Raw genomic sequence first — 26,052 nt, forward strand, 5'->3', positions numbered from 1 at the left:
TTTAAAAAAAAATGTTTTTTTATTGACATCCACTTAAATTTTCCTTCAAGTGTTGCTGAATATTTTCCTCATATTTAGTATTTGTCAGAAACAAAGCTTCTGTTCTTTTCACCCTCTCCCTTAGATAATTACAGATCTATATTTTTACACAGATGAGGGGTTTTACTTATCCTGGTACGTTCCTCCACATTATGTAAGAAGCACTGCTCCACCTTATCCTATCACATGCTGTCCCCTCTGTGGGTGTCAACTTGGTACAGGCCGCACTGCCTTAACCCACACTCTCTCCCTCTGTTCCTAAGCTGCAGCTCGGCACCGCTCTATACTACCCTACCAGGTCTGAGAGAGAGAGAGAGAGAGAGAGAGAGAGAGAGAGAGAGAGAGAGAGAGAGAGCTGCTGAAAGAAAGAGTAGCAAAAGAGGACAGAGAGAGGGAACTACAAAACAAAATCAGGTGAGAGAGTAAAAAACAGACAGGACAGACAAGAGGAGAACAGAGGGAGTGTTTTCCTGTGAGGTATATCTCAGATGTTCTTGTTTTTAAAGAATTCTCAACATCTCTAGAGACTAGATGACCAGGCTTTACACATCCCAGTGTTCTGTCCTGGAACTCTGACAGGAGTGGACACACACACTCATACGCGCACTCCCTCTCTCGCACACATACCTGCATACACAGAGGGTAGACATTCTCCATCACTGTCTGCAACCCCCCCCCCCCCCCTCCCTCCCTCGATTGGACCATGTCCACGTCCTCGTCTGGATCGACCAACCACAACAAGCGTCAGTCATGTGAGTAACTCACTTTATGTTGCCGATCTCTACCAGCTCTGAAAGTAATTGAAAGTGGTAGTAGTTAAACCTAGTAGACTGGAGGGAGTTCATCACAATGGTGCATTTATATTCAATTATGTTAACGTGTGTCTACCACTGTTCTGTAAATTCCCCAAACTTACAGTAAGCATAACATTTCTGGCCAATCAGTTAATAATTATGGTTTAATTGTGATCCTAATTCTACTGTAAATCAAATACATTTTTAGCATTTTAGGATATTAGGCTTCAGTAGGACAGTCATATTACACTGTAACTGTCTTAGGATAACTTTCCATGTCTAATTAACAGCTCTCTGTCCATCTTTCTATAATGTAGATTGGTTTAAACTGATACATACTGTACTAAAGAGATGGATACTGAGATTAGTCCGAAATTAAGATACATGTATATTTAGTATTCCACAATAGGTGTGATTGACACCACGGTCGGTGACAGAAAATGTATTTTTGATACAATCACGTGATGCTATATTCACCGCAGCTTCACCGAATCCAAACCTCACCTACCTGGTTTAAGTTAAAGGAGGTACAATTGATGATGATATTGTCAAAGTGTTTGACCAGTAAGGTCCTCTGTGATTGGATAAATGACAATAAGCAGAGATGTGGTTGACTTTGGTTTGTGTTTGGTTCCTGTTGAACATGTGTGGTCCATCACAGGACCACCATGGTCAGAGTTACAATGAGGTCGTCACATGTGGTCCATGCTGCAGAGAGAGAAAGAGGAGGAAGGAGGGAGAAAAGTATTAAAAGATACACTACTTGGCTAAAAGTATGTGGACACCTGCTCGCCGAACATCTCATAAAAAAAGAATGGACATTAATATGGAATTGGTTCCCCCTTTGCTGCTATAACAGCCTCCACTCCTCTGGGAAGGCTTTCCACTAGATGTTGGAACATTGCTGCAGGGACTTGCTTCCATTCAGCCACAACAGCATTAGTGAGGTCGAGCACTGATGTTGGGCAATTAGGCCTGGCTTGCAGTCGGCATTCCAATTCATCCCAAAGGTGTTCGATGGGGTTGAGGTCAGGGCTCTGTCGAGGCCAGTCAAGTTCTTCCACACCGATCTCGACAAACCATTTCTGTATGGACCTCGCTTTGTGCACAGGGATATTGTCATGGTGAAACAGGAAAGGGCCTTCCCCAAACTGTTGCCACAAAGTTGGAAGCACAGAATCGTCTAGAATGTCATTATATGCTGTAGTGTTAAGATTTATCTTCACTGGAACTAAGAGGCCTAGTCCGAACCATGAAAAACTGCCCCAGACCATTATTACTCCTCCACCAAACTTTACAGTTGGCAATATGCATTCCGGCAGGTAGTGTTCTCCTGGCACCCACCAAACCCAGATTTGTCCGTCCGTCTGCCAGATGGAGTCCAATGGCGGCGAGCTTTACACCACTCCAGCCGGCGCCTGGCATTGCGCATAGGGATCTTAGGCTTGTGTGCGGATGCCCGACCATGGAAACCCCTTTCATAAAGCTGCTGACGAACAGTTTGTGCTGACATTGCTTCCAGAGGCAGTTTGGAACTTGGTAATGAGTGTTGCAACCGAGGAAAGACTATTTTTATGCACTACAAGCTTCAGCACTCAGCGGTCCCTTTCTGTGAGCGTGTGTGGCCTGCAACTTCGCAGCTGAGCCGTTGTTGCTCCTAGACGTTTCCACTTCACAATAAGAGCACTTACAGTTGACCGAGGCAGCTCTAGCAGGGCAGAAATTTGACGAAGTGACTTGTTGGAAAGGTGGCATCCTATGACGGTGTCACATTGAAAGTCACTGAGCTCTTCAGTACGGGCCATTCTACTGCCAATGTTTGACTATAGAGATTGCATGGCTATGAGTTCAATTGTATACACCTGTCAGCAACGGGTGTGGCTGAAATAGCTGAATCCACTAATTTGAAGGGGATGTCCACATACTTTTGTCCATGTAGTGTAACCCTAGTGTAGATGATTGAATATCTTCTTGAAGGAGTTGGTGGTCTGACATCAGCAACAGTCAGTTGAATTAATCCTGTGGTAGATTGTAACAGTCTGTGGCAAGATGGCAAGATGTTCTCAGGTCTCTCACAGTATGGTGTATGGTCTAACAGGTGTATGTCTCTCCAAGTCAACACCATGTCCATACCTCCCTACCTAATATGAGTTGATCTAGCAGGATCTGATAGGTGTGAGAGATTTGTTGAAAACCTATCCATTGTTATTAGATCTACCAAATGTGACAATGGGTAGAGGGACACAGGGTTCATATGGAACCAGACAGTACAGTCTGGGCACCTCACTTTAACCCTTCCACAGCCAGCCCACAGCTGAACTATACATCTTAAGATACTCAGACATATTGTCAACCAACCAAACAACATGACAAACAAAATAAGAGTCTTCAGTGAGTCTGTTATTGGCTGCCTTACTGTTATCCAGAAGGGAGGTCTCTCAGTTTGGATGTATGTACAGTAGGCTACACACCACAAGAGACTGCTGATGGCTCATACCAATGTCTGGAATGCAGTGAACGGAATGGTATCAAACACATGTGTTTGATACCATTCCATTTATTCCTTTCCAACGATTACTATGAGCCTGTCTTCCCTAATTAACCGGACACCAGCTTCCTGAGCTACACACATAGTAAGGGGTTAAGACTAACACCATTATTTCACTAAGCCAGAAAAGGACTGCCTAACAGACTTAGGCTAGACACGCTATAACATACCTCCTCCATCTAAGCTATAGGAAGAGGTGTCTGGCTTAGCTACTGGCTTAGCATGCTAGCACTAATCTGTAGAAGGTGTCAAGTGTAGCCAAATTGGGTAAGCAAGCTAAATCCTCTAAAATAATACTGTTTTGATTGTGTCATGAAGACCGTAGATTAAGTGTGAGTGAATAATGGTGTAGTCATTCTCCAATAGGCCAAGTGAAATAATTTGCAATAAACTAATGTTAGTCAACAAAACCCAAGATGTGTTTTAAATGTGTTTGAGTGTTGGGCTGGGAATGGGGGTATGTGTGAGGTTATTTGGCACCAGACCGTTTCATCTCTGGAGGTTTAGCATCTCTATTCTAAGTGTCTGTGAAGGTTATGGAGACCGAGTTAGAGACCTGCTCTGATTGAACTAAATGTGCAGCCTTGGTAAGGGATGAAGGTCAAACATTTACCCCTCACTGAAGTGCTTTAATGGCTCCGGGAATACAGGCCTACAGGATTAGCCCATGGTCATAGAGTGGACCTCCCTCTTCTGACTAAGGGAGAAGAGAAATGGAGGAATCAGAGAGAAGGATAGAGAGATTAGCTAGAAGGAAGATGGATAACCGATCTCATCCAGTACTCTATTACCACTAAGCCTGAATATATACTGACAGGTCTTCATAGCCCCATGATATATGTGTCTCACATAACGGCTTAGAGCGGAAGGATGGTGTATTTGCAGTGCCCCAATGGTGATGGTGGTTGGGGGAAGGGCAGAAGTAGCGCTGACCATTATCGCTCTACGCTACTGTATGAGTGTTGTGCTAATGATACGACTGTGTGAAGGAATAGTTAACAGGCTATTGTGGTGCTGCAGTGAGCAATCATGTATCCCCATTCAGACTGCTGTGGCTGAGGGGAGAGGGAGAGAGAGAGGGATTGGGTCTGTAAATAATGGCAGTAATAATGAGAGATGGGTCAGCTAGAAACTGTAAAGAGGTGGGGTAGACTATCACTGCACCCCCAAGGGGAGAGGATTGGGTGTGAGCCAGTCGTCAACTGTCAAAGTGATAGAGAATCTCTACTCTCTCTCTCTCTCTCTCTCCCTCTTACTCTCTCTCAAACACACACACACACACACACACACACACACACAACACACACACACACACACACACACACACACACACACACACACACACACACACACACACACACACCAGGTTTGCTATGCTTGGTCCTCACAATATATGGTCAGGGAGACAAGCCCAGACCTGGGCACGGGAAGCCTACAGAGAGGAGAGGAGAGAGGTCAGATCACGGATGGGTAACCATGGGGATGGGGGATAATCATGTGGTCCAGCTCCCCCAGTCAGTCTCCCCACTCCCCAGGCCCCTTTAACCACTACCTCCCCCCTCATCCCCCTCTCTTCTCTCTCTGCCTCCTCCCCCTCTCCTCTACATGCTGGGGAGAAATTCTTTGAGAGATTAATCTGCTACACAGGAAAATGGAGAGAAAATGGAGAGGAAAATGGATTCATCTCTAAAGGAAACCTATTAGCTTTTTGACCCGCAGAGTTTGTGCAGCAAATCAGTCTTTCATTGTGTAGCTCGCCTCAGGGTTTTCGGTTGTATCCTATTCAGTTCTACTTGGTCCTATTCAGTTCTACTTGGTCCTATTCTGTTCTACTTGGTCCTATTCAGTTCTACTTGGTCCTATTCAATATTACTTTGTTCTTTATGTTAAATAGATTATCTTCTGTAATGAAATAATGATAAATACACTGAGTGTACAAAACATTGCGGATACCTGCTCTTTCCATGACATATACTGACCAGGTGAATTCAGTTGAAGGCTTTGATTCCTTATTGATGTCACGTTTTAAATCCACTTCAATCAGTGTAGATGAAGGGGAGGAGAGAATTGAGACATGGATTGTGCTGACATGCTGTGTGTGTGTGTGTTTGTGTTTGTATGCGTGCATGTGTGTGTGTTTGTGAGTGTTTTAGGTGACAAGCCAAATTTATTCAGCCTCCTGAGGTTGAAGAGGCGCTGGTTCGCCTTCTTTACCACGCTGTCTGTGTGGGTGGACCATTTCAGTTTGTCAGGGATGTGTACGCTGAGGAATTTAAAACTTTCCACCTTCTCCACTGCTGTCCCGTTGTTGTGGATGGGGGGGGGGGGGGGGGGGGGGGGGTGCTCCCTCTGCTGTTTCCTGAAGTCCACGATCATCTCCTTTGTTTTGTTGACGTTGAGTGAGAGGTTGTTTTCCTGACACCACACTCCGAGGGCCCTCACCTCCTCCCTGTAGGCGTTCTCGTCGTTGTTGGTAATCAAGCCTACTACTGTTGTGTCGTCTGCAAACTTGATGATTGAGTTGGAAGTGTGCATGGCCACGCAGTCTTGGGTGAACAGGGAGTACAGGAGGGCTGAGAATGCACCCTTGTGGGGCCCCAGTGTTGAGTATCAGCGGGATGTTGTTTCCTACCTTCACCACCTGGGGGTGGCCCGTCAGAAAGTCCAGGACCCAGTTGCACAGGGCGGGGTTGAGACCCAGGGTCTCGAGCTTAATGAGGGTTTGGAGGGTACTATGGTGTTAAATGCTGAGCTGTAGTCGATGAACAGCATTCTCACATAGGTATTTCTCTTGTCCAGATGGGTTAGGGCAGTGTGCAGTGTGATGGCGATTGCACAGTCAGTGGACCTATTGGGGCGGTAAGCAAATTGGAGTGGGTCTAGGTTATCAGGTAGGGTGGAGGTGATATGATCCTTGACTAGTCTCTCAAAGCACTTCATGATGACAGAAGTGAGTGCACCGGTGCGATAGTCATTTAGTTCAGTTACTTTAACTTTCTTGGGAACAGGAACAATGGTGGCCATCTTGACGCATGTGGGGACAGCAGACTGGCATAGGGATTGATTGAATATGTCCATAAATACACTTATAGATACTGTGTGATGGGTACAGACTATATGGATTGACATGTATCATGTCTATGCAACAGCTACTGTAACTGAGTGTTTAACTGTGTGTTAGTAACAGAACACCGACTGACAGAACTCTGGCCTGGCTGCAGTATTCTGACCTCACCATCTGGTCTCTGCAGATTAAGAAAAACATGTAACCATGAAAATACATTCATTTAATAAGTACAGTTTGTGGGATAAAAGTAATAACATGACACAATCACCAAAGGAGAATGGGAACCTCCATTAAATGCATATTTGGTTTATGTGAGCACCCAAACTCAACAGTCAACAGAAGCACTTACCCAGTGGAAATGTTGAGTGCTCTGAAGAAAAGCCACTGGGACGTATGTGTTCTTTTGTCGCATCATTGTATAACCATGCATTGGCTTATTATTTTGGACAGTTGCATAAGACAGTGTGTCAGAGGTGCATGGCATATATCAGGACACAGATGCAGCAGGGGTCTCACAGTCACATTCCAGCCCAATTGATGGTAATAGCACTCACTGTTGTCCCTATTGGCCGGTTTTGAAGGCATTTCCTGACGTCCTCAGCAATTTCAACGTCAAAATACACTTTATGACACTGTCATGAAGTATTATGACCGTCATGTGTCACTTTACTTATACTAAGAAAAAGCACTTTATGACACAGTCAAGAAGCATTATGGCCATCATAATCATATAAGCCAGATAGGTCTATCACATACAGTACATGCCCTTATATCAGTCATCAGTCTAAAAGAGGGTGCCTTGTCCTTCTCCTGACATCTGCTCCTGCATTCATTCCAGTCATCAGCAACAGAGCATTGGGGTAGGTGCATGTCTGACAACAATGTGTGAGCAATTACAATGATCATTAACAAAATGTTATACAACATAAACAGACTGTTGAAAGTAGGCTATGGTGTAATGGAATGTTTTGCCTTGTGTGATAGGTTTTGTGGGTTTTTACACTATTATGTTGTTGTCACAACCAGCCATAAAATAACGCAATATACGTCACAACAGGCTTAAATATATTTTTCATGACAGTGTTATGATCATAATATAACAGGTTATGACCGTGTCATAACGTGTTATGACGCTGGGTGTTAACTAAAGTGTTACCAAACTTACATACTTTACAGCAGTTTCCCAAATCCTTCTACATGGCTGATGAGTCTTGACATATACATAATCACTAATGGCAAGTTGAACAATGAACTCCCATACTCAGTGCCTGACTCAGTCTCATTGCCCTTGACTGAACTGGCTCTGAACGTCAAGCCCAGTCTTTGAAGTTGCCCACTTAGAGATGAATGGAGAATGCATTTATTACACCACGCTCATTATACAATGATCACTCATTACATTTGATTCAGATGCCTCTGATTAGTGAGTATCTATCTGTGGAACCTTGTCTGAGCCAGCCAACTTACAGAAATGATGTGGGTAGGTTTAGAGGATATTCCAGTTAATTTAATATTTCTACATGTTGAAACATCATTAGTGGACTAAGACAGATGCAGGGAGTGGGAGAACAAAGTTTCTATTTGTGTGTGTGTGTGTGTGTGTGTGTGTGCAGTGTGCATGTACACACCCGTGTGTGTTTCTGCTTGCCTATATGTGTGGGACCTCTTTGACAGATCTGTGGGTTCGGTGGCTAAAGGCGCTGTAGTTTACATAAGCTGTACAGTCAAGTCATCATCAACCGTCTCTTAGTTGTCATGGGATTCCTGTGTGACTGTCTTATTAGAGCGACCCCCTGTAACGATCGTCGTATCGAGGAGAAGGAGAAGACCAAGGTGCAGCGTGGTAAGTACTTATAATTACTTTTAATGAATAGTAACAAAACAACAAAAACAATAAACGAACAGTTCTGCTAGGTGAACATACACTACAGAAAACAACCACCCACAACACACAATGGAAAATAGGCTACCTAAGTATAGCTCCCAATCAGAGACAACGATAGACAGCTGCCTCTGATTGGGAACCACACCAGGCCAAACACAGAAATAGACAACCTAGACATACAACATATAATGCCCACCAACATCACACCCTGACCAAACAAAACATAGAAACATACAAAGCATACAAAGCCCCCCCCCCCACCCCCCCCCCCCCCCCCCCCCCCAAAGGCGCGGACTCTGGCTGCAAAACGTGAACCTGTAGGGGAGGGTCTGGGTGGGCATCTGTCCGCGGTGGCGGCTCTGGCGCGGGACGTGGACCCCACTCCACCATAGTCTTAGCCCGCTTAAGTGGCGTCTTTGGAGCGGCGACCCTCGCCGCCGACCTTGGACTGGGGACCCTTGCAGCGGGCCCTGAAAAGATGGGAGACTCCGGCAGCGCCAGAGTGACGGGCGGCCCCGGCAGCTCCTGACTGACGGGCGGCCCCGGCAGCTCCTGACTGACGGGCGGCCCCGGCAATTCCTGAGGGCGACGCTGGAGGCTTCGTGCCATGGATCCTCACCGGAGGCTTCGTGCCATGGATCCTCACCGGAGGCTTCGTGCCATGGATCCTCACCGGAGGCTTCGTGCCATGGATCCTCACCGGAGGCTTCGTGCCATGGATCATCACCGGAGGCTTCGTGCCACGACCTCACAGAAATGGTTAAATACAGCAAAAATTCTCAACCTCTTTTTTAATTAAATATACAGGCTGAATGCATCTTTTCTCCATGGTAATATCCCCTATATCAACAGTTGGTCTAACAAACTGGAGTCAGAAAAGTTCTCTGCCTCCAACGAATGAGCGAATTACAGGCTTCTAGAAGGAATGAGTGACAACTTACTAACGTCAGTATCAGGCTGAGTGTTGATTGATGACACTTGTGATTAACAGCGTGAAAACAGAGAATATAAGAACTCTGAAGAAGGATGGCCACTCAGATGGCAGAAGTTAGTGTTTAAATGTTTAGCTGAATCCACAGCCAAGTCCAATGTCAGGTCATTTGCATGCACACACATGCAGTCAGCACACACACACAGTCACACACACAAGATCACACACATGCACACGCAGTCACACACATACACACAAACACACAAGCAGTCATGCACACACACACAAAGTCACACACACACACACACACACACAGGGGGTGACATGAGTCACAGTGTCAGCTCATTGAGCCCAGTGGGAGCGTGACTGGAGTGTGCTGAGGAGGACATAACACAGTTATACAACCCCAGCTGGTTAGCCCAGGACAGGACAGGACAGGACAGGACAGGTGTGCCTGGGGACATGTGTCCTCTCTTTCTCCTGGGAATAGGCTGCAATTTGTTACCCACATTTTGGATTTCAGAATTGCTCCAGAGAAATGGCATAAATTACATTCCTAATTTCATTTGCGAAAGGAATGCATAAATCAAATCAAAGTTTATTTGTCACGTGCGCCGAATACAACAGGTGTAGACCTTACAGTGAAATGCTTACTTACAGGCTCTAACCAAAAGTGCGGGGGGAAAAAGTGTGTGTGTGTGTGTTTGTGTGTGTGTAGGTAAGTAAAGAAATAAAACAACAGTAAAAAGACATTTGAAAATAAGAGTAGCAAGGCTATATACAGACACCGGTTAGTCAGGCTTATTGAGGTAGTATGTAGGTATGGTTAAAGTTACTATGCATATATCATGAACAGAGAGTAGCAGTAGTGTAAAAGGAGGGGTTGGCGGGAGGTGGGACACAATGCAGATAGCCCAGTTAGCCAATGTGCGGGAGCACTGGTTGGTTGGGCCAATTGAGGTAGTATGTACATGAACGTATATTTAAAGTGACTATGCATATAAGATAAACAGAGAGTAGCAGCAGCGTAGAAGAGGGGTTGGGGGGGGGGGGGGGGGGCACACAATGCAAATAGTCCAGGTAACCATTTGGTTACCTGTTCAGGAGTCTTATGGCTTGGGGCTAAAAACTGTTGAGAAGCCTTTTTGTCCTAGACTTGGCACTCCGGTACCGCTTGCGGTAGTAGATAGAACAGTCTATGACTGGGGTGGCTGGAGTCTTTGACAATTTTTAGGGCCTTCCTCTGGCACCGCCTGGTGTAGAGGTCCTGGATGGCAGGCAGCTTTGCCCCAGTGATGTACTGGGCCGTACGCACTACCCTCTGAAGTGCCTTGTGGTCAGAGGAAAAAGCAATTGCCGTACCAGGCAGTGATGCAACCGGTCAGGATGCTCTCGATGTTGCAGCTGTAGAACCTTTTGAGGATTTTAGGACCCATGCCAAATATTTTCAGTCTCCTGAGGGGGAGTAAGTTTTGTCGTGCCCTCTTCACGACTGTCTTGGTGTGTTTGGACCATGATAGTTTGTTGTTCATGTGGACACCAAGGAACTTGAAGCTTTCAACCTGCTCCACTACAGCTCCGTCGATGAGAATGGGGGCGTGCTCGGTGCTCCTTTTCCTGTTGTCCACAATCATCTCCTTAGTCTTGGTTACGTTGAGGGATAGGTTGTTATTCTGGCACCACCCGGCCAGGTCTCTGACCTCCTCCCTATAGGCTGTCTCGTCGTTGTCAGTGATCAGGCCTACCACTGTTGTGTCGTCTGCAAACTTAATAACTTCTTATGGCTGCAAGCCCTAAGTCGGGATCAATATGACAACAGCCAGTCCAAGTGCAGGGCGCCAAATTCAAAATATATTTTTTTGAAATATTTAACTTTCACACATTAACAAGTCCAATACAGCAAATGAAAGATAAACATCTTGTGAATCCAGCCAACATGTCCGATTTTTTAAATGTTTTACAGCGAAAACACCACGTATATTTATGTTAGCTCACCACCAAATACAAAAAAGCACAGACATTTTTCACAGCACAGGTAGCTTGCACAAAACCAACCAAACTAACCAAGAACCAACCAAACTAACCAAGAAACAACTTCATCAGATGACAGTCTTATAACATGTTATACAATAAATCTATGTTTTGTTCGAAAAATTTGCATATTTGAAGTATAAATCATAGTTTTACATTGCAGCTACCATCACAAATAGCACCGAAGCAGCCAGAGTAATTACAGAGACCAACGTGAAATACCTAAATACTCATCATAAAACATTTATGAAAAATACATGGTGTACAGCAAATGAAAGACAAACATCTTGTGAATCCAGCCAATATTTCAGATGTTTTAAGTGTTTTACAGCGAAAACACAATATAGCATTATATTAGCTTACCACAATATCCAAAAACACAACCCATTTATCAGCAGCAAATGTTAGCGATCGCAAAAAAACAGCAAAAGATATATAATTTTTCACTGACCTTGATAAGCTTCATCAGATGATAGTCCTATAACATCAGGTTATACAATACACTTATGTTTTGTTCGAAAATGTGCATATTTAGAGCTGAAATCCGTGGTTATACATTGTGAAAACGTAGCAACTTTTTTTCCAGAATCTCCGGATATATTTCTGACACTCACCTATTCTGACCAAATAACTCACCATAAACTTTACTAAAAAATACATGTTGTACAGCAAATGATAGATACACTAGTTCTTAATGCAATCGCTGTGTTAGAATTCTAAAAATAACTTTAGTACGACATACAGCTTACGTTATAGCAAGACAGCGCCCAAAATCTGGGTGGAAAATAATACTAAACATTTGACAGAAATACGAAATAACATGTCACGTTCTTTCAAAATCGAACCCAGAAGCAGACCAGGACAAGGAGAGTAGGAAGAAGGTGAGTATTTATTTACAAGTGAATATGAAGGTGTAGAAATATCCAGGTAGCGTAACGGGCAGCGGTGGTGAGTTGATGGGAGTGAATAGGTGGGTCCAAAGGAGTAGTGGAAGCCTCCGACGACCAGGCAGGAATGCAGTAAGTGATCCGGGTGAATAACTGAAGACAGAACAAACGGGGTTAAGTTTAAGGCAAGCAAGACGTACAAAACAACAAAACAAATACTATCAAGCTGGAGGCTGATACGCTGGCACAACATACTGTTTATGGCTAACGATCCGGCAGGGAATGGATGTCAGGTCCGGGCTTATGAAGAGGAGAGATGATGATCAGGACCAGGTGCACCGATAGCTGATGGGATACAGGTGCGGGTAATCTAAGATCTCCCAACTAGCTAAAACGCCCGGCAACCAGACAGGATGAGTTCCAGGACACCGAAAAAACACTCCAGAACAGAACACAGGCAAAAACCAGACTCAGGAAACAGGATTCGTGACAGTACCCCCCCCTCCGACGAAAGCCACCGGGCGGACTACCCGGAGCGCCAGGGTGGAGGCGGTAGAAGTCACGAAGCAGGTCAGCGTCAAGGATCTGACGCCGAGGAATCCAACTCCTCTCCTCTGGACCATATCCTTCCCAATCCACTACATACTGGAACCCTCGACCCCGCCGTCTTGAGTCCATGATGCGGCGCAACGTGTAGACAGGACCACCTCCGATCATCCGAGGAGGGGGAGGATGAGGAGGAGGGGGCAACAGAGGACTGAGGTGAACCGGCTTGAGGCAGGAGACATGAAAGGTGGGATGTACTCTAAGTGTTGCAGGCAACTTGAGTCGGACCACCACCGGATTAATGATTCTCTCCACTACAAACGGACCAATGAACTTCGGTGACAGTTTCCTCGACTCAGTCCGTAGAGGAAGATCCCGTGTAGCTAACCAAACCTTATCTCCGACCGTATAAGCGGGGGCAGGAATACGGAGACGATTCGCCTGGATCTGATACCGGTCAGAAACTCTAAGGAGAGCCTTCCTGGCCCGATGCCAGGTCCGGTGGCAACAACGAATGTGGGTCTGGACGGAGGGGACCGAGAGATCCCTCTCCTGAGAAGGAAACAAGGGAGGTTGGTAACCGTACAGGCACTGGAAGGGAGTCATCCCAGTAGCAGATGAAGGGAGAGTATTATGGGCATACTCGACCCAGGGTAATTGAGAGGACCAAGAGGTGGGATCAGAAGAAACAAGACAGCGCAGCGTGGACTCCATCTTCTGGTTGGCTCTTTCCGCCTGACCATTAGATTGGGGGTGAAATCCAGAAGTGAGACTGACTGTAGCTCCAATGGCCAAACAGAAGGATCTCCAGACAGCAGAGGTAAACTGAGGACCACGGTCAGAAACTATGTCACAGGGCAACCCGTGGACCCTGAAAACCTCCCTAACCAGGATCTCGGACGTCTCAGTGGCAGAAGGCAGCTTGGAGAGGGGGACAAAGTGAGCAAACTTGCTGAATCTGTCCACAATGGTCAGAATAACCGTGTTACCAACAGAAGAGGGCAACCCCGTGACAAAGTCCAGGGCCAGATAATACCAAGGTCGCCGGGGAATAGGTAGGGGGTGAAGAAGCCCAGAGCTGGGCCGATTGGAACTCTTATTCTGCGCACAAACAGGACAAGCGGCAACAAACCTCCGGGTATCTTCTCCCATGGCAGGCCACCAAAATCGTCTGCGCAGTAACGCCACAGTCCGAGCAACGCCAGGGTGACAAGCTATCTTGCTGGCGTGGGACCACTGAAGGACAGCAGAGCGGACCGACTCAGGCACGAACAACCGACCGGGTGGACCGTTACCGGGGCCGGGCTGCGTCCGAAGGGCCGCCATCACATCCTCCTCAATCCTCCATGTAACAGCTCCCACGACAACATTCTGGGGAATAATCGTCTCAGTCTTGGCCCCACTCTCCTCCGTCTTGGAGAACATCCGGGACAGGGCGTCCGCCTTCCCGTTCTTCGACCCAGGTCGGAACGTCAGGGAAAAATTGAAGCGTCCAAAAAACAAAGCCCACCTGGCCTGACGGGAGTTGAGACGTTTAGCCGATTGCACGTAAGCCAGATTCTTGTGGTCAGTCCAGACCACAAACGGTTGTGCCGCTCCCTCCAACCAGTGACGCCACTCCTCCAAGGCAAGCTTCACAGCGAGAAGCTCCCGGTTACCCACATCGTAGTTTCTTTCAGCTGGAGAAAGACGACAAGAGTAGAAGGCGCAGGGATGGAGTTTACCGTCAGTGGAGCTACGCTGGGACAGGATGGCGCCCACCCCCACATCAGACGCGTCCACCTCAACAACAAACTGACGGGAAGTGTCAGGTTGAGAGAGAATCGGGGCGTTGGTGAATCGGCTCTTCAAGTCCAGAAATGCTCGGTCTGCCTCAGGAGTCCAACAGAAATCTCTGGTGCAAGACGTCAGGGCAGTTAAAGGGACGGCCACCCGGCTGTAATCACGGAAAAACCTCCGATAGAAGTTCGCAAACCCCAGGAATCTCTGGAGCTGCAATCTCGTACCGGGCTGGGCCCAATCCCGAACCGCCCGAACCTTCTCTTGGTCCATCGTGATCTCTCCCCTGGAGATGATGTACCCGAGGAAGGACGTCGTGTGGGCGTGAAAATCATACTTCTCAGCCTTCACGAACAGACGGTTCTCCAATAACCGCTGCAAGACCTGCTTGACATGCAGGACGTGGCTAGAAAGCTCCCTCGAGAAGATGAGGATATCATCCAGGTAAACAAACACAAAAATACCAATCATATCTCTCAGAACATCATTCACCATACTTTGGAACACAGCAGGAGCATTGGTCAGTCCAAACGGCATCACCTGGTACTCGAAATGTCCCATAAGAGTATTGAACCCAGTCAACCACTCGTCCCCCTCTTTGATCCGAACCAAATGATAAGCATTACGTAGGTCAAGCTTTGTAAAAACCGTAGCACCCTGTAAAGAGTCGAAAGCAGAGCTCATCAAGGGCAGGGGATACTTGTTCTTAACCGTAATATCATTCAACCCCCGATAATCAATACATGGTCGAAGAGAGCCATTCTTCTTACTCACAAAAAAAGAATCCTGCTCCCAGAGGTGATGACGAGGGGCGAATGAGACCTGCAGCTAGAGATTCCTTGATGTAGGTCTCCAAGGCTTCACGTTCAAGTCGAGAGTTACTGTATAACCGTCCCTTGGGAAAGGCAGCTCCAGGGAACAAATGAATCGCACAGTCATAAGGTCGGTGGGGAGGAAGGGACAGAGCCTTCTGCTTACTGAATACTTCACCCAACTCGTGATATGTTTCTGGAACCAGGGACAAATCAGGAGGAGCAGAGTCACTGTCCTGACTGGGAACAGCAGGAGAACAGGCAGTCCTAAGGCAGTTAGCATGACACTCAATGCTCCAACTAGTTACCTTACCTGTCACCCAATCAAACGAGGGATTGTGTTCCTTCAGCCAGGGGTAACCAAGAACCAGAGGAACATGGGGCGAGGACAGAATGAGGAAGGAAATAAACTCTGAATGATTCCCCGACAATAACATTTTAACCGGTTCAGTCCTCATCGTAATCAGTGCCAGACTACTGCCGTTCAGAGTGGTTGCTTCAATGGCTTCCGGCAATTGCTCCTTGGAAAGCCCCAGCTGTTCCACCAAGTCGGCATCCATAAAGCTACCATCGGCACCTGAATCGATAAAAGCGTTCATCACTAAGCTCTGATCCTTATTCATAAGGGTCGCAGGAAAACGGGGTCTGACAGGGTTCTTGAGAGGTTGAAACTGGCTCGCAAAGATTCCTCCCATAACTAGCGAGCCGGGCAGTTTAACGGGCGCTGTGGATAAGCGGAGATGTAATGTCCCGAGCTACCACAGTAGAGGCAGCTGTTGGTCTCACGTCTACGTTGGCGCTTCTCCTTAGTTAGCCCGTGTCGCCCCACTTGCATTGGTTCAGGATCTGGTGGCAAGACCCCTCCACTAATCCCGTGTGGGGAAGCATGATCAACACGTTCTGGTCCATTTCCTGAACCAAATGGTAACCGAGTTGCTGATTGATTGGACGACCCCCACTGCTTCTCCCTCCTTCTCTCTCGGACTCTATTATCTACCCGAATAGCTAAAGTGACCAAGCTGTCTAGGTCACTAGGCTCTGGATAGGATATCAGCTCGTCCTTGAGTTGCTCCGACAACCCCTGGTAAAAAGCCGCTTGTAGTGACTCCTCATTCCAACCACTCTCCACAGCCAATGTCCTGAATTCGATCATAAAGTCTGCCACACTGCGAGCTCCTTGGCGAAGAGTGAACAAACGTTTAGCTGCGTCCTTACCTCGGACAGGATGGTCAAAAAGCTCTCATCTCCGCCGTGAACTCCTGGTATGAAGCCATGCAGGTGTCCGGTCGTTCCCAAACGGCTGAAGCCCATTCCAGAGCTCTACCACGCAGCAGTTCAATCACGAAAGCTATCCTAGCCTTATCTGTGGCGTAAGAGTAGGGCTGTAGATCAAAAACTAAGCCACACTGCATAAGAAATGAACGGCATCTTCCGAAATCCCCCTCGTACTTATCAGGCGTCGGAACCTTGGGCTCACGGAAGGAAACCTCTCCAGAATCGGCAGGTGAGATGGGTGAAACAGGTGGTGGATGTCCCGCCGGCAACCTGAGCTGATCCTGGATATTCGTCAAGCTAGCAGATAAGTTCCGGACTGAACCCGCTATCTCCTGTAGCGCCGTGTTGTGTTGTTCCAATATCTTCCCCTGCTGGGTAACGGCATGGCAAACGGGGTCCAGGTCCGCTGGGTTCATCCTTGGCCGGATCGTTCTGTCACGTTCTTTCAAAATCGAACCCAGAAGCAGACCAGGACAAGGAGAGTAGGAAGAAGGTGAGTATTTATTTACAAGTGAATATGAAGGTGTAGAAATATCCAGGTAGCGTAACGGGCAGCGGTGGTGAGTTGATGGGAGTGAATAGGTGGGTCCAAAGGAGTAGTGGAAGCCTCCGACGACCAGGCAGGAATGGAGTAAGTGATCCGGGTGAATAACTGAAGACAGAACAAACGGGGTTAAGTTTAAGGCAAGCAAGACGTACAAAACAACAAAACAAATACTATCAAGCTGGAGGCTGATACGCTGGCACAACATACTGTTTATGGCTAACGATCCGGCAGGGAATGGATGTCAGGTCCAGGCTTATGAAGAGGAGAGATGATGATCAGGACCAGGTGAACAGATAGCTGATGGGATACAGGTGCTGGTAATCTAAGATCTCCCAACTAGCTAAAACGCCCGGCAACCAGACAGGGTGCGTTCCAGGACACCGGAAAAACACTCCAGAACAGAACACAGGCAAAAACCAGACTCAGGAAACAGGATTCGTGACATAACATCATAAATGGGTCCTACTTTTGGTGAGCTTCCATCAGAATCTTGTACAAGGGGCCCTTTGTCCAGAATAATTGTTGTTTGGATTTAGAATGTCCTCTTCGTCTCTCGAATTAGCAATCAAAGCTAGCCAAGTGGCGCGAAGCTGTCCATCGTCACCAAACGCAGAGAACGGAACACGCCAAAACTCCCGATTAACTTTCAATAATCTGATAAAACTATATTGAAAAAATATACTTTACGATGATATTATCACATTTATCAAATCAAAGCCGGAGATATTAGCCGTCTATAACGAAAGCTTTTCAGAAGGTAATCCAGAGTTCCTTCCCCGCCTTCCTGAAGAAAGGAAATTGGGGTCATTTCATTCCAAGAGCTCTCTTTTGACCTCAGATCAAGCTATACACCCCATTTCACCTCTCACTGCCTATTGACATCTAGTGGAAGGCGTATGAAGTGCATGTATACTAATAGATTTCAAGCAAATGAATAGGGAGGCCCTGGAACAGAGCCTCGATTTCAGATTTTTCACTTTCTGACAGGAAGTTTGCTGCAAAATGAGTTCTGTTTTACTCACAGATATAATTCAAACGGTTTTAGAAACGTGAGAGTGTTTTCTATCCAATAGTAATAATAATATGCATATTGTACGAGCAAGAATAGAGTACGAGGCCGTTTAAATTGGGCACGATTTTTCCCAAAGTGAAAATAGCGCCCTCAACCCTTAACAGGTGATGGTGTTGGAGTCGTGCCTGGCCATGCAGTCGTGGGTGAACAGGGAGTACAGGAGGGGACTGAGCAAGCACCCCTGGGGAGCTCAAGTGTTGAGGATCAGCGTGGCAGATGTGTTCCTACCTACCCTTACCACCTGGGGGCGTCCCGTCAGGAAGTCCAGGATCCAGTTGCAGAGGGAGGTGTTTAGTCCGAGGTTCATTAGCTTAGTGATGAGCTTTGAGGCTACTATGGTGTTGAACGCTGAGCTGTAGTCAATGATAATCCTGGTAATCCGTCTGGCCCCACAGCCTTGTGTATGTTGACCTGTTTAAAGGTCTTACTCACGTCGGCTACGGAGAGCGTGATCACACAGTCGTTCGGAACAGTTGATGCTCTCATGCATGCCTCAGTGTTGCTTGCCTCGAAGCGAGCATAGAAGTGATTTAGCTCGTCTGGTAGGCTCGTGTCACTGGGCAGCTCGCGGCTGTGCTTTCCTTTGTAGTCTGTAATAGTTTGCAAGCCCTGCCACATCTGACGAGCGTCGGAGCCGGTGTAGTATGATTCAATCTTAGTCCTGTATTGACGCTCTGCCTGTTTGATGGTTCGTCGCAGGGCATAGCAGGATTTCTTGTAAGCTTCCGGGTTAGAGACCCGCACCTTGAAAGCAGCAGCTCTACCCTTTAGCTCAGTGCGAATGTTGCCTGTAAATCCATGGCTTCTGGTTGGGGTATGTGCGTATAGTCACTGTGGGGACGACGTCCTCAATGCACTTATTGATAAAGCCAGTGACTGATGTGGTGTATTCCTCAATGTCATCGGAAGAATCCCAGAACATGTTCAAGTCTGTGATAGCACATGTTTTATTACATGTTCAAAGAAATGCATTGTTATTGGTCTTCTCATCCTGAGTATATCCCACGTGTTTTAAATGGGTTTTATAGGGGTTTTCTCAAACTGATATCTATGCAATCCAATACATCCAGGTAGTCCCAAGCTGAAAATGTTGATGTTTTGGCCTGACAATGTAAATGTCAACCTATACAACACGTACCTGTTGAGGAGTTTGATTGACATTTGGGCTGTATGTGTTATGTTTTGATTGCTAGTGGAGACAGATAACTCTCAGATTGTGTTGGACAATGACTCAACCCAGCATCTGAAGCTAAGGGAGAGACAGCGCTTTTTTGAGGAGGTGTATCAGCACGATATGGACTTCCTCCTGTCCTCGGCTCACCTGCACATTGACAGCAGGAAATGTGAGAGATGCTCAATACATACACACACACACCTACGCCCGCACACTCACAACCACACACACACACACCCACCCACACACAGTCTTGTACAGCTAACCTTGTGGGGACACACAATTCAATCCCATTCAAAATCCTATTTTCCATAACCCCTAACTCTAACCCAAAAACCTATCCTTAACCCTAAACCTAACCCTAGCTCCTAACCCTAACCATAAAACTAACCCTAGTTCCTAACCCTAACCCTAATTATAACCTTTACCCTAAACCCCTTAGAAATAGCATTTGACCTTGTGGGGACCAACAAAGTGTCCCATTTGGTCAAATGTTGGTTCTTTTACTATTCTTGTGGGGACTTCTGGTCCCCACAAGAATAGTTAAACATGTACACAAAGGATAAGCCTCTATTATGTAATCTATGGACTTATTAGAACGCACATTACAGTCCAAACAGACAGCACATAATTGATTTAATGATATGTAGTAAATATACAGCCAGTATCTGAGTGTGATGTGTTGTCCATACAGCTCCCATGGGCAGTATCTCCTCTATGGAGGTGAACGTGGACATGCTGGAGCAGATGGACCTCATGGACATCTCTGACCAGGAAGCTCTGGATGTGTTCCTCAACTCTGGGGCCAACAACAGCCCACTGGCCTCCCCTTTACCAGGTAATTATGCCACCATCCTGGCCCCATAAATAACATACTTACCAGGTGTGCTTTTAGGGGAGGGGGCACATAATAATTGGTCACTTCGTTTCTTAAAATAAGGTTTAAATGTGGAGAGATTTTCTTTCTAGAGTGGATTGTACAATTAGCCATTCTAGAGTGGAAATCAAGTCATTATAAAAAGGAACAAAAGCAGTAGTGACTTTATACTTAGAATTTGAGAAGGATCAAGGACATTTTTTGAAAAAAAACCACCATATTTTTCATCAAGCTGTTAGTAATTTCCCTGCGCTCGCTATAACATTGCAGCACCAATGTGCATTGTTTATGTCTGGCATCAATCAGCAAGCCCTAAGTTACCCCATCGACGAGAGCTAGCTAGTAGCTAGCTAACAAGCTCATGTATGCACAGTAGCAGCACAATTAAAAACACAGTCTTACCTTTTTGAAATTAATAACTCCATTGTGAAACATGCTAGCTATAGTATGCTTAGCTAACTTGAAAGACTTGAAAATGTCTATGCATTCTTCTCTGAATTAAAAATCTCTCTCCCTATATTGATCTTCTGAATCATGCATGTGGGCTACAGCACGTGAGATTATTCAATCATTTGATTGGATGGGAAAGAAAAAAGTACTTTCTACTGCATGATATCTGATTGGTTACCTGTTCATTCTCCCTGGGTTTGAACTGGAGTCAATGGAGCTAGAGGACAAACATTGCCCTCCTCCCATATATGGGGTGCTGTTGAGACTACCTTGCAAAAACTTTTTTTTTGTGACATATGCATTCACATTTTAGTCACTTAGTAGAAGCTTTTTTACAGAGCGACTTACAGTTAGACATTTTAAGACCTTTAGTATATCAAATAAGTATACATGTTTTCATGTTTCATGCTTCTTATAAAAATTGTTTAAAAAAATTCAGATAGAGGAGGATGGTTGCACTCTTCCAACAATGACCAGTCTCTTCTGAACTAGAATGTAGAGCTGTTGTGTACTTGAGTGCAAAGGCCTAGTAGTTCTAGTGGTGGAATCCAGTGGTGGTTCTAGTGGTTCTAGTGGTGGTTCCAGTGGTGGTTCTAGTTGTTCTGGTGGTGGTTCTAGTGGTTCTAGTTGTGATTCTAGCGGTGGTTCTAGTGGTTCTAGTGGTGGTTCTAGCGGTGGTTCTAGTGGTTCTAGTTGTTCTAGTGGTGATTCCAGTGGTGGTTCTAGTGGTTCTAGTGGTACTTCTAGTGGTTGTTCTAGTAGTTATTGTTGTAGTTCTTGTAGTTCTAGTGGTGGTTCTAGTGGTTCTAGTGGTAGTTCTGGTGGTTCTAGTGGTGGTTCTAGTGGTAGTTCTGGTGGTTCTAGTGGTAGTTCTAGTCATGGTCTAGTGGTGGTTCTAGTAGTTCCGGGGGTTGTTCTAGTGGTTGTTCTCGTGGTCCGAGTGGTAGTTATAGTAGTTATAGTGGTGGTTCTAGTGTTTCTAGTGATGGTTCTAGTGATGGTTCTAGTGGTGGTTCTAGTGATTGTTCTGGTGGTGGTTCTAGTGGTTGTAGTGGTAGTTCTAGTGCTTCCAGTGGTGGTTCTAGTTGTTGTAGTGGTGGTTCTATTGGGGGTTTTAGTGGTGGTCTAGTGGTGGTTCTAGTGGTTCTAGTGGTGGTTCTCGTGGTTCTAGTGGTAGTTTGAGTGGTTCTAGTGGTGGTTCTAGTGGTTCCAGTGGAGATTCCAGTGGTTGTCCTAGTGGAGATTCTAGTGGTTGTTCTAGTGGTTTTAGTGGTAGTTCTAGTGCTTCCAGTGGTGGTTCTGGTGGTAATTCTAGTGGTTCTAGTGGTGGTTCTAGTAGGTTCTAGTGGTAGTTCTAGTGGTTCTAGTGTTGGTTCTAGTGGTTCTAGTGGTGATTCTAGTGGTGATTCTAGTGGTGATTCTAGTGGTGATTCTAGTGGTGATTCTAGTGGTGATTCTAGTGGTGATTCTAGTTGTGATTCTAGTGGTGATTCTAGTGGTGATTCTAGTGGTTCTAGTGGTGGTTCTAGTGGTGGTTCTAGTGGAGATTCTAGTGGTTGTTCTAGTGGTTCTAGTGGTGGTTCTAGTGGTTCTAGTGGTAGTTCTAGTAGTTCTAGTTGTAGTTCTTGTAGTTCTAGTGGTGGTTCTAGTGGTTCTAGGGGTAGTTCTGGTGGTTCTAGTGGTGGTTCTAGTGGTAGTTCTGGTGGTTCTAGTGGTAGTTCTAGTGGTTCTAGTCGTGGTACTAGTGGTGTTTCTAGTAGTTCCGGGGGTTGTTCTAGTGGTTCTAGTGGTAGTTATAGTAGTTATAGTGGTGGTTCTAGTGGTTCTAGTGATGGTTCTAGTGATGGTTCTAGTGGTGGTTCTAGTGCTTGTTCTGGTGGTGGTTCTAGTGGTTGTAGTGGTAGTTCTAGTGCTTCCAGTGGTGGTTCTAGTTGTTGTAGTGGTGGTTCTATTGGGGGTTTTAGTGGTGGTCTAGTGGTTCTAGTCTAGTGGTTCTTTGGTAGAGTGTAGCTGTTCTAGACTGGAACCTTATTATCTCTCTGGTTTTCCTGCTCCTGTCATTGTGACCCTACAGGCTTATCAACTCACCCCTGTCCTCTTACAAAACTCTCTTTGATGCTCTGCCTTCACCCACAGAGACTTCACAATCTGATTGGTGCAGTATCACATTTAAGATGTAAAACTAAAGCTAGAAGTATGACACAAGAGATTGAAACTGCTTTTGTATTATGTGTGTGTGAAATGTCTGCACCACCCAGAAAAGGTTGTTGTGTTTCTCTTTCATGCAAACTGACTTATGGAAAATAGGGATTCTGTTTTCAGAAGCAGTTTTGTTTACCCTGGATTTACCCTGGCATCAGATCACTGTGGTGATAGAGAGGGATCAGGTGTATCGAGAGACTCTCAGGGAGGAAATCGGTGCAAACCTTTCGGTTTGTTTTATATATCAATAACTCAGTATGAAAGGAACAGCTTAATTTGTTAGACACCACTGACATACTGAAGACAAAGACCTCATTATTCTCTATTAGAGCCAATATTACGTTCATTAATATTTTCGCCCAATTACCTCCACTTGGAGCTGTCTGTGTCAGGGTGCCCAGCTGCCGTATTCCCAGCAGAGGGAGCCAACGTCACCTCACATACCTCCCCTCTATTACCATCCCCCGGGGTAGACCTCCTGGGATACCACAATAGTTACTTGAAATGTTACTGATAGTCTGTAGAACATCTACAGATGGACTATCCAAATAAAGTGTTACCATGTTTTCATCAGTCTGTTATTGCATTTGATTTAATAATAGAGACGGTATCAACAGAACATAAGACTTCCATCTCAAATGTTATGGCAGTGCGACTGACGACATCCTGTTGTTTACACAACACTGAGAAAATGGTGAGGTACTGTGAAAGGATGGTAACTGTAAGTGACATTTCAAAATGATCCCAACAAAGACTGTCGGGGTTGATACAAATTCCTTTCAGTGGTAATTACAATCCTTTCTATGCCTTGAACCTCAGTGTCATGATGTTTGTTCCTTTTCCTATTATTTTCTACTCATGTCTTCTGCCTGTTCCTCTGGCCCACACCAGAGGTAGATGATGAAGAGGAAGAGGAGGAAGATGAGAGTAAAGTAGTTGTCTACAGGGAGCGTGTGCCAACTTGCGACATTCGCCGGGGGTCAAAATCTCGCATGTCATCCACCTCTTCCGGTTCCAGTGACACCAGCGGAGGAGGGACCGACACCCATGTGGTCCAATCAGATGACGAGGAGGTGCACGCAGACACCCTGTTGCTGACCTCCGTGCCTCGAACAAAAGATGAAGAGGCAGAGGAAGAAGATGAAGAGAAGTGAGGCCTGTCCGCTCCATTGTCATAGAGACACAAGCCACTCAGCTGCTCTGACTGTTGTCAATGACAACAAGGAGAGGGTAAACAGACTAACTCGGAGATCCATACATATACAGTACCATCACTTCCTCTTTACATGTTACTGTGCGGACGCCCCTGGAATTCCTTGTGGGAAACCCCTAGCATGGACAACCCTTGTTATTCTTTGGTTGTGTTGTTATGGGTCAACCCACTGGGCACAGACACCATTTAAACGTCAAATGTTTATTTACATTTGGTTGAAATGTCAACTAATGTGAATTCAACATGAAATAAACAACAAATGTCAACATGTCATGTGACTTAGGTTCAAAGTTGGATGAAAGAAAGACTAAATTCCCTTACGTTGAAGAATTTTTGCAAATCCGATCAGTTTTCCACATTTGATTCAATGTCATCAGATTGCATTTTTTAGTTGAAATGACGTGGAAACAACGTTGATGCAACCAGTTTTTGCCCAGTGGGAATTGATTCTCTGCGTAACTATGAAACTACTTATTGATGACTCCTCATTGTTTCTACTTAGCACTATTATAAGGAACACTCAGTTTTCACCGTTTTTTCTTCTGTTGCTTCAGAGCAATATACGTGTATTGTGTTCAACCATTATCAAGGTGCCAATATTGTGTTCTGCATATTTATCATACACAGAATATCATTGTTTGAGGGAGGAATGTCCAGATAGATGTCTGTCTCACATAAGAACCTGTGAACAACTACTTGAGACTACATTCTAGATCTAATCCTATCCATTCATTAATGCTGCTATATAACACTGCATTCTAACATGACTCTTTGCTGGATCATTTGGAACAGTTAGTAGTGGAAGTCTCAAGCGGTTTGGTTTCATTTGTTCTCAGTCAAGGTATTTACCTCCCTTTATGTGACAGTTGACAGAGGATCCAACATGTAGTAACATAACACAGTCAACTCACACACACACACATGCACTAGTCTACATTAGCATACTGGATTTTCTTCTTTGGTTTCTGCCATTGCTATTCCCTCCAGCTCAGGACACCTTGATCACGGCCATTTAAAATCTTTAAGTCAGTTAGCTACAGTAGCGACATACATTTTTTTACTTATAAGTTAATGACATGTACCCATTGATTCTTGAAGAACTTATAAATACCTCATGAGCTTAGCTCAACTCTCGTACCCCATCAGAACCCAAAATGTAAGCTTGTTTTACTTTGTAAACAAAGTAAATGTAAACAATTTCTCCAGCCCCATACCTCAGCTTGCCCCTTTAAGAGGGTCAGAAAGATTTCAGATTGGTATTTAGAAGTACAATCATCCCTGTGTGGCATTCCCCTATGTCAGAATGAGTTAAGGCAATGTCTCACCAGGACAACACCTTGGTATTGGTAAGGACCTTGGTCTCATTCAGACAATATCAAACCGTTACAGGAAATTCACGACACTAGCTACTAGACTAGGGAGGCGTAACCTTACTCAGACTTTTATTTCTGCTTGGTTGGAGCAAAATCCTGCACCCACACCTGCCATGACAAGGTAAGATTTCCCACCGTTTTAATTCAGTACATACTGATGTTTTAACTGTAAAAGAAAGGTAGAGAGCAGGAGTGAGCCACACAGTCCCCAGCCTCATGTTGTCTGGTTATACTCATCTCATTTGAGTACCATGAAATGCATGCCACATTGTAAATGTACTGTATGTTCTGTACAGTTCTGATCATCTGCTATGAAGTGTATAATTTCCAGTGTTTTCCCTGGCACTTCAGATAAATTTGTATGCCTATCTATCCATGAAGCAAGTCTTGTGAGGACAAACAGGGCGTCTTTCCTCCCTGTAGCCTCCTATTGAGCTGAACGTTGAGGGTTGGATATGTAGACACTGTAGAAACTTGGCACACAAAGTGGTTTATGCCAGTTTTTCGGGTGTTAGAGTATATCAACAAGCTGGAATGGTTTCTGTGTATG

The 26,052-nt window shown here is 45.5% G+C and overlaps 1 protein-coding gene across 1 annotated transcript; it reads left to right on the forward strand.

Annotated features, from left to right (window-relative positions):
* Positions 1–314: 314 nt before the first annotated feature.
* On the forward strand, positions 315–26,052 carry LOC129844844 (dysbindin-like). Its single transcript, XM_055912998.1, has 4 exons — positions 315–791; positions 19,407–19,556; positions 20,082–20,225; positions 23,808–26,052. The coding sequence occupies exons 1-4, from the start codon at positions 743–745 to the stop codon at positions 24,068–24,070; spliced, it is 606 nt and encodes a 201-aa protein (XP_055768973.1). The 5' UTR covers positions 315–742; the 3' UTR covers positions 24,071–26,052.

The sequence above is a fragment of the Salvelinus fontinalis genome, unplaced genomic scaffold, assembly GCF_029448725.1.
Source record: "Salvelinus fontinalis isolate EN_2023a unplaced genomic scaffold, ASM2944872v1 scaffold_0240, whole genome shotgun sequence".
Classification (NCBI taxonomy): domain Eukaryota; kingdom Metazoa; phylum Chordata; class Actinopteri; order Salmoniformes; family Salmonidae; genus Salvelinus; species Salvelinus fontinalis.

Coding starts and splice junctions, on each gene's coding strand:
- LOC129844844 (XM_055912998.1), top strand. CDS start 743: ATGTCCACGTCCTCGTCTGGATCGACCAACCACAACAAGCGTCAGTCA. Junction 792..19,406: donor CCACAACAAGCGTCAGTCAT/GTGAGTAACTCA, acceptor TTTGATTGCTAG/TGGAGACAGATAACTCTCAG. Junction 19,557..20,081: donor GCACATTGACAGCAGGAAAT/GTGAGAGATGCT, acceptor TTGTCCATACAG/CTCCCATGGGCAGTATCTCC.